At 41.1% G+C, this 16,464-nt stretch overlaps 1 protein-coding gene across 7 annotated transcripts in view; it reads left to right on the forward strand.

Annotated features, from left to right (window-relative positions):
• Positions 1–14,943: 14,943 nt before the first annotated feature.
• etv4 (ETS variant transcription factor 4) overlaps positions 14,944–16,464 on the forward strand; it is a 29,783-nt gene continuing 28,262 nt past the window's right edge. For all 7 annotated transcript variants that reach the window (XM_071520992.1, XM_071520995.1, XM_071520997.1 and 4 more), the window contains exons 1-3: positions 14,944–15,076; positions 15,840–15,930; positions 16,203–16,250. In XM_071520992.1, coding sequence (XP_071377093.1) covers positions 15,020–15,076; positions 15,840–15,930; positions 16,203–16,250 — 196 coding nt within the window. In that variant the 5' untranslated portion in view covers positions 14,944–15,019. The remainder of the gene's footprint in view (positions 15,077–15,839; positions 15,931–16,202; positions 16,251–16,464) is intronic.

Consider the following 16,464-nt stretch of genomic DNA (forward strand, 5'->3'; position numbering starts at 1 on the left):
ATCATGTGTCATATAAATGAATGAAAGCTTACAGAAATGAACTATATTACATCATGCCATAATACATTTTAGGATAGCCTACAAGTATCACAGCAAAACAAACAAGTCCAACAAGGTCACTAGAAAACTCACTATTGAGAACCACAGTCTTCTCATAGGAATATTATAGTGATTTTTCATTAAGGCTGTCCTCAAATGGCCTTTTAAATAAGAGTAGCAGTGATGGGCCAGTGATGGCAGATAGCTAAGCAGCCAATTTAGTATAATGTGTGATCATGTTTATATAATGGCTTTATACAGTTAAATACAAACCATAGCACCATCATAAAACACTAGCCACCTTAGGAGCGAAAGCATTCATAATTAATCACCATGACCCATGAAGGGGAAAAAGTTGTAATCACCAGTCTTGGAAGGAACAGCTTGTCCTTAATATGAATCCCTAACCTCAGGGAAGACAATCATCAGTTAATATAAATTTCCATTTGGAATACAGAGCCTGAATGTTACAGTGTGTTAAACATTTAACTGGAGTATCTTTACATTGTATCTGGTTTAAAACTAAATCTGTATAGTTTGTGTAAGCCTTCATGAATTAGCACATAGGCATGTTTGTCCTGTCCCCAGCGAAAAATCATTACAATATTCCTAAAGGGACTCATAGTGTGTCTGTGGTACTCAATAGTGAGTTTATAGGGATCCTATGGTAGTCCACATTTTATCTCCTTTGGTATTGCTAGACCTACTTTATTTGACCCATAGTAGCTGCAAGATATACATATATATATATATGTTGTGATGTTGTAGCCTATTGTATCTTTCTAAATGTTATTATAGGGTCACTATAGTTCTTTTACATACTTCCATCCTCACATCAATAAAAATCACTGTTATATTGTTGAGGTGGCTGTTTCATGCTTGATTTAGGTGTTGAATGTCCAGAGTTGACTTGAAAAATAGTAGTACATTGACGCCATCTAGTGCTCATTTGTAACACTCCATTCTCAATTCTCTAAAAAGCAGCTGTAAATCTCACTTTGAGTGTGTTTTTATTCACTGTTTTTATGGGTTTGTAGGCCTGGAATACCAACAGAGCATGCATGGCACTTGATCACCAAGGACCCTTAAAGCCCTGAGGCTCCATGTGGATAAATCTGTGATTTAATTGCAGCTAAATTTGCACTCTGGTACAAATTTGAAAAAGTAGGTGAAACGCACACCTGTAGTGATGAGGTGCCGGCCAGCGAAAATGAGCATAAAAATAGTGAAAGTAGCCGCACACTCGTAGCTCCGATGCAATAATTTATTGAGACATTAACAAAACCGACGTTTCAGCAGCTAGGCTGCCTACATCAGGGTTGATCTACCAGGACATAAGTTTGACTGGAGTTAAAAGCACTGGTACACAGGTGCAGGCAATCAGTGTAACCAGACCAATCACAGGAAAGGGAAAAAGTGAACAATAGGTTCAATAGAGAGACCACAACAATATAGAAGTGGTAAATGGTTTCAACATTTCATTCCATGTCTACGAGTGTGCGGCTACTTTCACTATTTTTATACAAATTTGAAATCTATCTTGACTATCACTTGCACTGAATCATTTTCAGTATGGCATGCTTAACCTGATGGGTTGGGTACTTGACTGTGCAGATGCACAATGTACAGGGCAATCACTGGCAATGCAGGGGCCCATAGCACATGTTTTCCCTGAGGCCCCTAGTGGGATGATCTGGGCCCTTGCATAGGCCACACACGTAAAAAGGTTGTGAGCTGTCCCTCATGAAAAGCCTACGGAAAATATATATAAGCTATAATTATATATTTAATAATATATCCACATAGAATTTGGCAGCAATATCTTTGGCCCTCCATCTTCATTTGTTGAACAAATATTTTCAATGAAAAAAAGAAAAGAAAAAGAGAAAAAGAAAATCAATGAGAAAGCTATAACTCAATACAGGTTTCCTGTACCTTCATTTTGAACAGCTCTTTTTGTTTGGAATTGGTAGATACAATGACACATGAGTGTTGTTTGTTTTGCTGCTGAGTCACACAAGTGCACACACAACCAAACACCAGGGCACAAGCCATACACAAGTAGGCTCCTATAAGTCTGTGACTCACAAACACTGCTCTGCTGGAAAGTAACTATTGCCCTCAAGGCCTGAAGTTCATATACTTCAGTCAAATAAATATGTGTGTGTGTGTGTCTGTGTGTATGTGTGTGTGTGTGTGTGTGTGTGTGTGTGTGTGTATGTGTGTCTTCTATTACCTGCAAATTGTGTAAATTGTGAATATGCCCCCCTCCTTAACATTCTTTGTTGTTCATTGTTTCTGATTTGACTAAATCAATTTAATGGTTGCTATGTTCACTGACTGACCTTTGTCCTCAAAAAGTGACAAACTCACACAATCTATCCACAATCCAGTAGACATTGTGCTCTACCAGAGTTAACCTCATGGTGGCGTCTGTGGCTAGGATATGACCTGTTAACTGAATCACATTTTCAGGACATAAAACTCCCCTACGTTTCAAGAGGTCATTCTTGAAAACAGTGAGCAAATGATCATAAAAAGAGAATATTAAAAAAAATCAAAGGGAAACTAAATACACAAGCATTCCTCTCGCTGCACCTCAATTATTGACAATTCTGAATATGAACGAGCAGTCATGTGGTTTCCAGCACACCCATTCACCCACCAAAATATTTACTCAAACCAAACACAGTGCCAGAATTTTATATCACTCAGGCTGTGTTGCCGGGGGACATCACCATAAACCTTATCCTCTTCTGTCAGTTTGCCACCTCTGCCATCTGCCGTCACTTACATTCTGCAGTATTAGCCATTTGCTCAGGTAGATATACAGTACATAGCCAGGGAGCAGACATAACCAATGGCAATGTTAATTTATCCGCATCTGACTTCCTTCTTGACGTTGCCGTGTGTTGTGACCTGCCCAGATCACACCACACACATTAATGCTCACTGGAGGATGTGGCAGCATGTGATTTACAGTAAAAGGCCTCCAACTGAACAGAATGAAAACAAAGAGGCTGCACATGTCCAGAGAAAGAGAGAGCCTTCTCTATGGAAGGGAAACACACTTAAAGATTCTTGATCATGATTTAGCACCAAGGAAAAGTTTAAATATCAGAGTGGAAATCCCATGTCTTAGCTGTTTTTTCATAGGAGAATCCTGTACTTGAAACTTGGCACAGCAACCTTGGTGCCTGATTAGTTGAAGAATTCTTGAAGTTTGCCAAACCTTATGCTGAGCCTACTGGGAACAGTAAAAGCAATATTTCATTGAAGTACTTCACCATTCAATAACATTCCCATTCCATTTAAAATGATGTTGTCTTTCATTTAAATGAGGTTACATTAAGGACCAAATTAAGAGTAAATAAGCTTGCTGGCTTTATTTTGTTTTTTTTTATAAAGAATTCATGGTCCAATCTGGTGTCCAGTAGTGGAGTGGACTGTTGCATATATTGGTTTCTCAATCAAGTCAATCAATCATTCTATCTTTATCACGCAATCAATTCCCATGTGAAACTGGATTCCAACCCAGATCAATTGGCACGACTGTCAAAACAGGTCCTCCAAAGATCTTAAATAACAAGTGCCTGAATGACCTATTTAGAATTGCCTGTGATTATGCAATGGCATGTGTAACAGGATAGCACAGGGAAAATGTTTTCATTGAGCCAGACCCACCCGTATCGGATGCACTATGCTTCTCAATATGGCATTATTAGCTTCAGGGCTACAGCAAGCTTTTTCACATGCAGTAGTCTGGCAGGTTGGTTAGGGAAGCCACTTCAGAGTTATTGCCGTCACACAAGGGCTTCAGTACGAACGGGGCTGGGAGTGAACATTTGCTACGTACCCTTTGTTTTATCTAAGATCTCAACCACATCTCCCATGAGAAAGTAACAAGAGAGACACATGATACACCTGCTCTCAGCTCTGGAGAATTCCCTTGTATGATGTGTGTATGACAGGAATGTGTGGGAAACATGTTTGTAAAGGCAGTAGCAACCAAATCAAAGCCACAACAATACAACAGCAAAACATGCATATTATCTAAGCATATTATCTAAGAAGGCTGCCTACAGAAAATGGTTTGAAAAAATTGTCATAATAAATTCTACAGTTTTACATGCTAATATATACAGAGATACAGAAATATAAAATATAGATATAGAAAAACACTAGATTCCCTAAGGTATCTTGAAGTTAAAAGTTCAGTTTGTGCATTTTCATTGCTCACTTTAGTCACAATATTTAAACTGCTCTATTCTATTCTATTCTATTCTATTCTACTGTGCAACTATGTGCGATATCCCCCAGCATTCCTTCGTCAGTGTTGCCAGTAAGGTGATTACTGGCTATCATTTCCTCTGGCTGTGGAAACCCATTTTCTGGGTCAATGGACCCCACCAAAGGACTGATTGAGTCTTAAAGGGGGCTCCCTCAAGCATGCGTTCGCTCTCCTTGTCCCCTGGACAATGAGCCCAACGCACCAGCAAAACAACAACGCCCTTGCAACACTAACGGGAAATGTTGGGACATCAGAGCAACAGGGGTCTGCTGAAGTCAACATTGCATATGGTGCAATTCTCATAGACCCCCCTAATTTACAACGCTAACGTTTCACAAACTAACTCCATGGTTTGATTTTTTATGGAGCAGGGCCTTGTGGTTTTGAATTTAGATGTTTTTGTTGTGATGTCTGCTTATTCAAACTCCCTGGATCTAACACAGATGAAACTCTGTGCCAGCATGGCTAATGCTATTATACCAGATGTGGTTAACAAGCTAGCCTAATGCTTCACCTCACCATGTTGGAGCAATGTTAGGACTGTGCTGCATGAACGATAATGCACATGATACATCTAAATGCATTTCTACTATGACCTCTCTTGTGCACAGAGGTAGAACTTGACACTTATGCCTAACTGCATGCAAATGGTTTGAGTGGGTTAGAGTGAATTTCTTAATACATTTCTTACATTTTGATTAGGTTGAGATTGAAAAATATTGTCAAAAAAATTGTTAATATTTACCTCTCCAGCTCAGTTTGGGTTTGGACGATATTTTTCAGATTTCTGCAGGGCCAGGTTTGAATTTTCTGACAAGTGACAAGTGTTTTTTGGGGGGTTTTTTGGCTGATCTGCTCAGCAGTTTGGCCTCAGAGCCACTCGTGCGTAGTGTCGGTGAAGAAGGCGAGGAGTGGTGGAGGAGAGAGGAGGAGAGGAGAGAAGAGGAGGAAGGGAGGGATCCATTGCTCCCTGTGTAACGAGATTCCCAGCTAATCAGTGACTTTCCTGCCTTATCTCTGCCATCAGGACACTCGGGAGGCCGAGTAACCCAGGACGAGCTGATGTCATGCTGAGATGGGTAAAGGGGGGGGTGGGGGGGTGGAGGGCTCAGTGCAGAGTCTGTGTATGTGAGAGAGGGATTGATTTGAGTGTGTTAGTGAGATTTGTGTGTGTGTGTGTGTGTGTGTGTGTGTGTGTGTGTGCGTGTTTGTATTTGTGTGATATTGCCCCCATGGAGAGATGCAGAGATGAAGGTTTTAGTCAGTAAACCACATGAGGATGACTAACTGTGCCCATGGATAGTATGATGTAACACAGGCAGGACTGGTGAAATGTGTGTATGTATGCATTCCGGTGTTTCTGTGTACACGGTCAGGAAGAAAAAGGAGCAATTTTTGCAGTTGATGTGGGTGGGCAAACACTGACTATCCCCAGTTGTGTTCCTCAATGCTTTCGAATGACGCGGCCCCACAGGCAGAAATACAGGCAGACAAGCAACATCTCCCTGATTGCCACAAGAGGTGTCCCTTACACTGCCCCACTCTGCAGTCAATGGAAAAATGATCTCACTCACTCCTTCAAACACCACTGACTTCATCCCCTGATGTTCGGCCGAGAGAACGCTGACATCACTGCAACTATACCTGAGCAGAGCAAATATAGCATGACACGAGAAGGGAGTGGTCACTTGGTATTGCCCGCTATAGAGGCCCAAGTTTTCTCAGTGGGATATTGTTTTTATTATGTCATACTGTGTGGCGCTATACCCTCAATGACCGTACTGAGGAGGGCTGAGAAAACAAGGTGGGATGTTACACAAAACATGTTACGGGTGGCGCCCATGTGAACACCCAAAGACATACCTGCTCACATCCAAGCCCGGTTTTTAACCTAGTTTAACAGCACAAGGGATAATCACATCAGTTTGTATGTTTTGGTAAATGGCATACTGCACTCATACTGAGGAAACCTGGGATTCAATTCATAAATGTATATGAACTGTGTCTGATCCAACTAAGCTTTGGAACTCACATGCTTTATAAGGAGGACACCCATTTCCAGGGCATATAAGAAGGAATAACTCCTGAAATGTTTATTAAATAAACCGGTGATTATGTTATATTGTTTTGACAATATATGCACAGAAAATTTCCCAGTGTTAGTAAATGTTGATTTTTTTCAGTGACAATTATTTTGAGTTGACAAGTGTTGATTGGAGAGTTGTTTGTCCATTCATAGAGCGGATATGTCTCTGGACTTTCAAAACTATCAAATGTAATTTAACTCTGATGGGTGAGGACTTATAGGTGACTTATGTAGATACTGGTATAGTGGTGATTTGTACACTCTCAGAGTTTAATTACATTTTGACAGTTTTGCTCTGTATTATATTTTGTTACATGATTATTTAATGAAGCATATTTTGGGAGTAGCAGTAGAGTGCACAACATTTTTATGTTGACTTTTCCAGCTCCTGTGATGAGACTTTGGAGGTGCATAAAACTCTGTGTGCCTGATGTGCTTATGCTGAGATACCAGCATTAAAAGCAAACTGCAACTACCATAAATGTAGTGCTAATATCACTGAGAGGCATCGGGTGTCTTTCAAAGGACACCATTCATTAGGGCTGCATTGCACAAACCCACTGGCATTTCCACCCCCGAGGACACAGCTTATGGTAATAGGCCTTAAACCGTGTCCACACTGCTACTGAACTACCAGTCCCACATACCTGCCCCACCATCAAGGGCGGCCGTGCACATTCCAGGCCCAGCGAATGCCCAGATGGCACAGGATGGCACGGGTGCCAGTCTCACATAATTCTCCCGCTGTCCGCTCACTTCAAAGACAGAGCGGAGTGCCAGGCATTTGCCGCATGTGGGGAATTAGCTGGTTCTTACAGGTGCAAAAGGTCACCTTTTATCTTTTGATTTGCTGTTATATTGTGTGTGCACGCATGTGTGTGTGTGTGTGTGTGTGTGTGTGTGACTGGGGGGGGATCTGTGTACTGATGATAGGAACATAAAATGATATGCAGGCTATGTCTTTCATGATTGACATTTTGAACAGCTGGGATCTTAAAACGCATTTAATATACAACATAACACTCTTGATCGTTTATGAATAAAGAGAGTAGCGATGATCTGCGATATCAAGAGCAATATCAAAAACATATAATCCAACAGTTGCAAATGCATTTATTCAGCTCCAGCTGTGGCAGTGGAGCTGCCACAGCTGTTTTTTGTTGCAGTTGCTCAATAACAAAGAAAAAAAAAAGCCTAATTGTCTCATTGGCAGCCTTGCATTTTTTAAAAACTATCTTTGAGTGAAATATATCAGCAAAATGTTTGTAACAATTAAGCATCACATACTACAAGGGATCATATAGACGTTCAATTCCAGTGATTTTTTTCTTTAACCTCCGCATCCCATCAAATTTACCATTGAACATGGTGGGACATCTGCGGTCAAGCTGAGTGACCTTGCGTTATCAGGTCTCCCAGCACCGGATAAACCCAAACTAAACACGACCGCCCACTTGTTTAGACTCCCAAACAGGCCTGTGTGTTGTTTTGGTGGAAAGATCTGGGGGCATTGTTTACGCCACAGAGTTTACAAGGACTCAAAGTCATTACAACCTGGAATTCGACAAAATTAGTCAGGCTCCCTTGTGAAAACAGTACGATACAGCTTCGCAAAACCATGAAACCCCACCAGAAAATGTGGAACAGAGGCCAGAATAGCTAAAATAACTTGCCATTAATCAAATTTTTGTTTGATGTATGATTTGTCTCTAATCTCTCCATTATGCTACATTCATTATAGACATCTTCATCTCCAGTATGCCAAACATTCCTACCATCTATGTATGGAGCCTTTGATTGGACAGAGAGAGTTTTGATGAAGCGTGGGCCATGTCCTGGGGCCAACCCCACTGGTTTTCCCCTTGTGTGGATAGATAAACCAGCTGCATCACTATAACTGACATAACATGGGATTTTGTTTTGTCCCCCCAAATTAGCATGGAAATGAAGTGGAAAATGGGATATAAATGGAAATGTGGGTGAGAGGGGCCTGGTGGCGACAATAGGAGCGTTTACACAAAACCAGCGCTGTGTGGGTAGAGAGGGAGAGAGAGAGAGAGAGAGAGAGAGGGGGAGAGAGAGAGAGAGAGAGACATCAACAAGGCTCCTCTGTGTCTTCTCCTTAAAGCCATCCTGCTTTTAGAACAAAACAATGTCTCCCACAACACTCTTTGGTCTCCCCGACGTGCCCTTGGCTAGTAATAGAGGGCCGGGTTAATAGTGTGTGTGTGTGTGTATATATGAATCCGCGTGCATGCAAACGTGCATGTGTGTTTTACACTGCTAAACATGTCCATCTGAATAAGTAATTTCATGTCATATTACGTATTGAAACCTTGCTTTTCATAAAGCAAGTGAAAAACAGATGAGATCATTTCCCTTGTTTCAGCACAGCTCAACTTGTTTCAGTCATTTTCTTGAAGCAAGTGACTGTATGCTATGCCTCTTCTCAAGACACTGCCCCTTGTTTCAAGAAAATTGAAACTTTGTTAAAATGGATGTTTTGCAGTGTCTGTATATCTGTGTGTGTGGGGGAGAGTTTAGAGTCAGCTTTGTGTTTTATCTGGCAGCTCAGCTGGGCCAGTGCAGCTGCATGGCAGCTCCTTTTCTACAGGGCTACCAGTCAAAAACACCCCTATAAACGCTATTGTGCTCACCTGATTGATCTTTCATAGGCCCGGGGCAGGCCAGACAGGCTGACTTTGGTGGGGAATGGCGAGGAACGGTCGGTGAACAAACAAGCGAGCCAGTGTCTGCGGCGGAGGAGGTTGGGCCGCAGGTGGCTAGGAGGCACGCTTGGGTTGGCGCACTAGCCCTCCTCAGATGCCAACAGTGACATTTCCTGACTATGCCTATACACAAGCAGGCATCCCAGCAACGGTGCCGTGTCCTGGGGGAATGAAGAACAGGCCGCGGGCGGGTTTCACAGCACACACACACACACACAGTGACAGCGAGCGGCGGAGGGAGAGATGTATGGGGGTGCACCTACATGGACACATATGCATTAAACATGAAACACACAGACACTTTCTCATAAAGATCTCTTTCTCTCTCATTCTTTTTCTCTTACACACACACTGCACATACACACACACACCTCCGCTGAAGCTCATCTGTTGCTGAGGACAGGCAGGGCTTAACTGAGGCGAGCGGAGCCTGTCTGGGGTGCTGACTGGTCCGCTCTGCCAGGAATTCCACAGGGGTGGTGCATCGGTGGGAAATCACTGTGTGTGTGTCTGTGGTCTAAAAGCAGCAGGCAGTGACAGTCCCCTGCACCAGCCCCACCAGCACAGTGCCAGGCGGTGTAAATCAAAATCCTGCAACAGTCTCCAAACTAACAACTAATCATGTCAACAAAAGTGACTCACAAATCATCTTTAGCTGCCTTGTGAGCCCCGGGGGGTTCAAATATGTTCAGTGTTCAGGTGCTCTCTCATAACAGAGACACCAGCGCCTGTGTGCTTAGGGCAGCTGTCCAAGAACCGCATGATATACAGTAGTTTCCTCAACAATGGGATCTCTCCTGGAAGGTTGCAGGTTCAAATACTCCTGCATTTGACCCTTTAAGGAAGTGTTCCTGGCATATTAAAAAAGCGCTAAACATGGCTGTCTCTGTTTTGTCTGGAGTTATTTTCAGGTGTGTATTGTTTGCTGTCCAGGAGGACGGAGGCAGGCAGGACATGGGACAGCCCTCGGGGTCCACATTTGGCAGCCTGGTACAGTAAGGATGTGAGATAAGTCAGAGACCGTAGGTGCAGTGATTATTTTTTGTTACACTGGAAAAGGTTTGTCTCTGTGCACACATATACACACAGAGACACACACCCCCTGCCCCTTGTTTCACACAATGACTGTTTGCATTAGGAATCATTTTCCAGTTGACATGGCACGTGAGAGCAAGCTGCTCTTCCTCGGAAGCCCGTTCCCCACTCCAAACAACCCGGGCTCCCTGTCTTGTCTGGCCGCTGCCTACAGCCTGGGAGCATGTCCTGTTTGTTTTAATGGCCCAGCGTCCATGATGAGAACTAATGTCATCCATGTACAGCAGATGTCTCATGGCATTAATATAACGGATGCCAGCTTAATCTCTGTTTTGTGTTGTAAAGAAAGTCATACAGCATGATACAATTGATCGTGCAGAATATCAAATTTGATATTCTGTATGATCAATTGTATCACAATCAATTGTATCAATTTACTAAAAACAAAATGTGACATTTTTTCAATCCTGGTACTACATGTTAGTGGAATATCCAAGTATGCTGTTAAGTGAATGAATCTTGACAAAACAATATTTTAATGTAGAAATCTGATGCATTATTAGAATACACATATTTATGATTTCTGTAAAATAGAACCGACAAATATCCCAAAAATTAGCAAAGATAAATAAATATGGAAATGTTGGTGAGGGGGAAGGATTCATATATTGGCACATTGAGTATAGCCCATATGGTTTGCTGTTGGCATGGTTTGGCAAAGCAGAGCATTGCTTGTTATGGGAATTCATTACATTCCCAGTAGGGGTGAGGCTGGATTCACATTATGGGCCGCTGCTTGACCCAGCAGGGCAAGCTGCTGCTTACTAAAGAACACGAGGGGTGACAGCCAGTGATGGAGTGGCAGGTAGACCCATGTAAACCCACTTCACCCTCTAATTTCTTTTTTTTTTTTTTTACTTTTATACAAAGTCATAAGTGAACAAAGTATGAATATCATGGTGAGTAGTGTCAGACTGATGTAGGTTAAGTGAAAACAGGGCCTTTTCAAGACTGAAAACCACAATATCATACTGATAAATATGCATTTGTTTGTTTCTGTATAGTCGAGTGGAATTTATATTTCACTATATTTACCACTAAAAAGAGAATTAAGACACAACCAGTTCATGATCAGATCAAATTCATCCAGTCTAAAAATAAAAGGCCTATCAGAGTGAAAATCACTTTTTTTTTTTTATTATCACCATTTTACATGCACCAAGAATTTGATTTGCACTGAACCCAGGAGCATTACAAAGTAAATTAATACACAACATAATATAGCCTAGAATATTAGAATATTTTCTGTATAAGTAATATTGTATCAGCACAGAGTTAATTCAGTAAAGTCTGTATAGTGGGAGTGATTGGATGTTTTCATCATGGATGGGGCTTCCAGTAAGTCCCTGTGTGATGTCCTTGTGTTGTCAAAGATCTTCATTCGTTTATCAGTCACCATCAGCCTTATCAGGAGCGAGGGAGGAGGAGGGAGGAGGAGGGAGGAGGGGAGAGGAAGAAGCTCCAGAGAGAGGAAGAGAAGAAAGACGACGGAGGTGTTGTCGATGAGCCTTCCACACTCCACCATCCCCCACAGATAGTCTGCCTCTCTCTCCCCCTGTCTGCCGTTCTGGTCTCTGTCCTTTATTCTCTCACTCTTTCTTACTAGCTTTTTCATTCTTTTCACTCTCTTTTTCTTATTCTTTCATTTCCCCCCTTTCTTTCATTCATTGTTTCTTTCTTTTTCTTTCTTTCCTTCTGTCCTTGTCTTTTATCCATGGAAATGTTTCACTCTTTCTAAAATATTTCTCTCCTTCTCCCTCCATTTCACCCTCTACCCCTTTTTTTTTAACTGTTTCCTCTCAGTCTCTCCCTTACAAAACACTGCACAGTCACCTCTGTTTTTCATTCTCTCTCCTTCTCTCTCTCTCTCTCTCTCTCTCACACACACACACCTCACTCTGTCTCTCCACAACTAGAACAGCTGAAGCTATAATAACATTTCACCCATCCATCAAGCACGGCCCGCTTTGATCAATAAGCACTTTCAGCATACTCCATAGCACCGCACTGAACTTAAAATGTCTCCCCTCTGTCTCTGTCTGTACTTATCACTCTGCTGACAAAGCTATATTAGACCCAGAGGTGGATGGACTATTACAATAGGTTTTACAGTGCATTTTAGCACTAAAGTGTGTGTGCACTGTAAATGGAATACTTGAGAGATGATCTACGGCCACTGCCTATTTTTTCTCCCATTTCAATTCATCTTAGGGAAACCAAAGAAGTTGTTAATCCTATATCTTAACAAAATAATAGTAGTTAATCAGTGTTTTATATATAGTAACAACACCATAGTATGCGTATAGGTCTATCTGTCACTGAGATGGCATACATGGGAAATTAACAATTAGCACAGCTGTTTTCTTTGTCCCTTTTATCTAATCTTAGACGTTAGTCCTACAAAAAAAATGCACATGTGAAAACCCACATGTAAATTTAAAGCACATGTGCTTTTTGGACATGTTGGCTTTCATACGTTTTTTTTTACACGTTGCATTCTGACACCACATGTGTTTCACTTCAGATATGAATGTTTCAATTCATAGGTTGTTTTTTTTCTTTATTTTTTTTCAGGTTTTCACCAGACATTAAATATGATATTTGTTTCACATGTCAAAAGACAGTTCAGAGGTGAAAATGTATTTTTCACGTGGTAAATGGAAAATTTAACACATTCACATATGAAAATCAATATGTTATTCAGAAGGCACATGTGCTTTTAATTCACATGTGGGTTTTCACATTTTTCACAACTTTTTTTGTAAGGAGAGGAATTTGCCAATCCTACAGTATATATGGTAATAACATGATAATATTTAATCATGCTTTAAAGTTAAAATGAGGTTATGGGAAGAAAATACATATTTCAATTCATCTTTTAATTCATACAGGGATTTAGAGGCCTTAGCCTTAGGTTAGGGAAGTGACTTTGTGACTGGAAGTGAATGAGACAACTACTAATCAATCATAATTAACTTTTTTTTTTTTAAATGTCCTTGAGCACTGCACATAATCCCCCACTGCTCCAGTGAAGCTGCTCAGTGGCCAAGAGTACAAGACTGTGAAAAATGTATTATATAAGTTAATAACATGATGTGCTTATGTAATGTCTTGAGCCTATAGTGTCATAAATCAGTACTTGGCAACTGTAGGGAAAAGTCACGTGAGAATCCCAGGATATAAAATAATGTTTGATTCATACGCTTGTGCGTAAATCTGTCACCTGTTATGAAGATTGAAACAGAGTGTGTACACTTTGTTATATTGTGCATTGTTTATGCTCAGACGGTGTAGCGGTTAAGACACTTTCCTCTGAATCTCATACACCAACTGGCCTCAACTCAAATCCCATCAGAACCTTCTTTCCTGTCTCCTGGCTGCCCACTCTCCTTTTAAAAAAAGTCTGTTTGGCTTTAGTTAGGCTCATTGAAAAACACTGCACCATTCTGACGGTTCTGTGCACAAAGCTTCATGCAGAACTTCAAATTATGTGATTTTCATGTAGTGTAAAACCACAAAAACTACATAGCCTGGAAGTATTTTGAGGCAGTTTTGATGTTAATTTTGATGCACAGGGCTTCTGCAAAGATTGTGCCATTTTGATCATTGGTGCCTGGTTGTTTTCACTCTTCCCTCACTTTCACACAGTGAGGAAGTAAACTTGCCTGTAATAAATACAGGGGTAGAGAAGAAGGTAAACAAACTTAAGTTCTTTGAGTGTGTCTGGGCAGGAAAAGAAAAACAAGTCGGGATATTCATGCTGGGGCAGGTTTTTATGAATGGAAGTTTTTTCTAACTTTCCCTCTCTCTCTTTTTGTGAATGAAAAACAACTGGAAAATCCAGTATAAAAGCCCGCAGAATTTCGAGCGCTGATTGGCTGCGGCGGCGCAAGCTCCGCCCATGGTTGCTAGGGACCCGGTCTATCGGGTTGCTGATTGGTTCATAGGGGGGAACCGAGATTTCATTCATAAGTCAGTGTATTCATCAGGACAAAGGCAAGAAATTCGAGCCCTTGAAAGAGGAAATCCACCAATCAGCAGCCTCCTCTGGCCCGAGCAAGAAAAGCAAGTCTTCCTATTATCCCAAATCAACACTCATGTCTGCTACAGAAATGACAGCACCACTGGCATTCCAATGAGCCTATAGAACATTTAAACTTATTCTAATCACATAAGTCAAGTTATTCTTGTCGAAATGGGGTTTGGTTTTGTTGCCGTCACTTGACTGAAACGCAACATCTGTTTCTTTTCACGCTGGGCCACAGTTTCCCCTCACAGCGCCGGGCTGTTTCCTAACGCTGAAAGTGTAGCCTGGTAATTTGGGACAGAAGTGGCAAAAAGGTCAAAAAATAGCAAACTAAATAAGACACATAATTTATACGAGTTTTATGGCCCGTGCGACATAATGTCACGTTTTTAAATCCGAAAGCGTATTACTCTAATTACATAGTAAGCCACTTTAGAGAAACCAAACAAGAGTGCCTTTAATACGCTGTAAAAACAGGGCAAGTGCATCATTTTCAGTGTAGAAGTATACCTGCTATCTTGTGGGTAATGTGACGGGCTGTCTGTCACACAAAAAAACAGATTTGTAGCGGTAAAGAGGGCAGCAGCCCGCTGGGTAATCACTCGCCATCACTTCCCCTCGGCATTTTTTGTGAATGGAGCTCATTATGCATGCAGCCTCCACGCAGCTCCATTCACAAGCAGCGCTCCCTCTCCCTGCAGGCTGCGTGGATCTCACTCAACTCAGCCTAAATGACCACAAACGGTTAACGGATGGATTATAAGATGGATGGATATTTGGACCAGCAAGTGCCTTACACTTTAGCAAATGTACGTATGGATGAACTCTTGTATTACTTAAATGCTTTTGCCTAGCTTTATGACTCTGCTACCGGGCTTTATCTTTCTCCGTCTCGTTCCTGCACGAGTTTTGGCTGAAGCAGCTGTGTGCGCGATGGAAACTATTTCTCAGTACGCTTTAAACTATCATGAAATCTCCAGCAGTCTTACACAAACTAAAGCATTGGGAATATTGCATTTTACAGTGTTTGTCAGCGATTTGCTGCTATGGGTTACTTTGGTTGAGGAACGTGTCAGTGTGTGCCAAATGGTCACTTTACTAGAGGCGCAAAGAGCGCATTTGTTTTTCCAAGATTGCCTCTACAACTGGGAAATGTGTTGTTTTCTGTAGGAGCTTGCTGTTCACCTAGCTGCAGTAGGCTATTGACTCTTATTCTAGCTTATGACATATAGACATTATTTTTATTATTATAATTATTGTTTATTATTATTGTTATTATTATTATTATTATTATTTATTATTATTACCATTATTATTAGTGGTATTCGTATTATTATTATTACTATTATTATTAGTAGTAGTAGTATTAGTAGTATTATTATTAGTATTAGTAGTATTATTATGCCTTTGTGCAATGTGTTAGAGTGGTGTTTAGTGCATCAGTTAGATCTCACAGGCCATAGCAGACATGGCATTACCTGTCCTGACAGTCACTTACTGGAAATGCCCTATTAGATTGTGTTTCCCACTTCTGTTCACTCACTTCTGTGTAACATCTCTGCTGTTCTGCAGAAGTCGCAAGGAAATGGGGCCCTAAATAGACTGTTGATGGCAGCGAAAAGGAAATACATGGACACGGAATTACCCCCTCAGGAATCTGAAGGTAAAGTAAGAGCTCAAAGAAAGTTCACAATGGCCTTAAGTAGCTTTATGTGACACAGGTTTACATCAGGTTTACATAGTAGTCTACCAAGCTAAGCAATGCCGGTTTAAATCTTACTGTATTCAGATATAGAGATGATATTACACATTCTTACTTAGACCACATCAGTAGTAAGCAGTGGTCTACTGGTGAGTAATGGTCTAAAGGATCTTTCATGTTGTCATTCTGCGTGGTGCTAATTATATATTCTTTCTTCCTATCTTTCTTTTCAGACCTCTTCCAGGATTTAAGCCAACTCCAAGAGACATGGCTCACAGAAGGTGAGACTTGCCTGCAGGCTGCATTTCCTTTTATTTTGCACTTTTCACCAATGAATGTTCCTATTTATGACAACAATAATGAAGCTGAATGATGTGGCCGTCTGGAAAATATGGTGAACAGAGAAATATGAAAAATACAGAAATTCTATTCTATTCTATGCTATTCTATTCACACTACCGTTAAATGTTAGGTATTAAACTCATGCAGTGCTTG

Source organism: Centroberyx affinis, unplaced genomic scaffold (assembly GCF_046629955.1).
Source record: "Centroberyx affinis isolate AG114_WGS23_722 - 3 ecotype Tasmania unplaced genomic scaffold, CSIRO-AGI_Caff_v1 ptg000842l_1, whole genome shotgun sequence".
In the NCBI taxonomy this organism is placed as follows: domain Eukaryota; kingdom Metazoa; phylum Chordata; class Actinopteri; order Beryciformes; family Berycidae; genus Centroberyx; species Centroberyx affinis.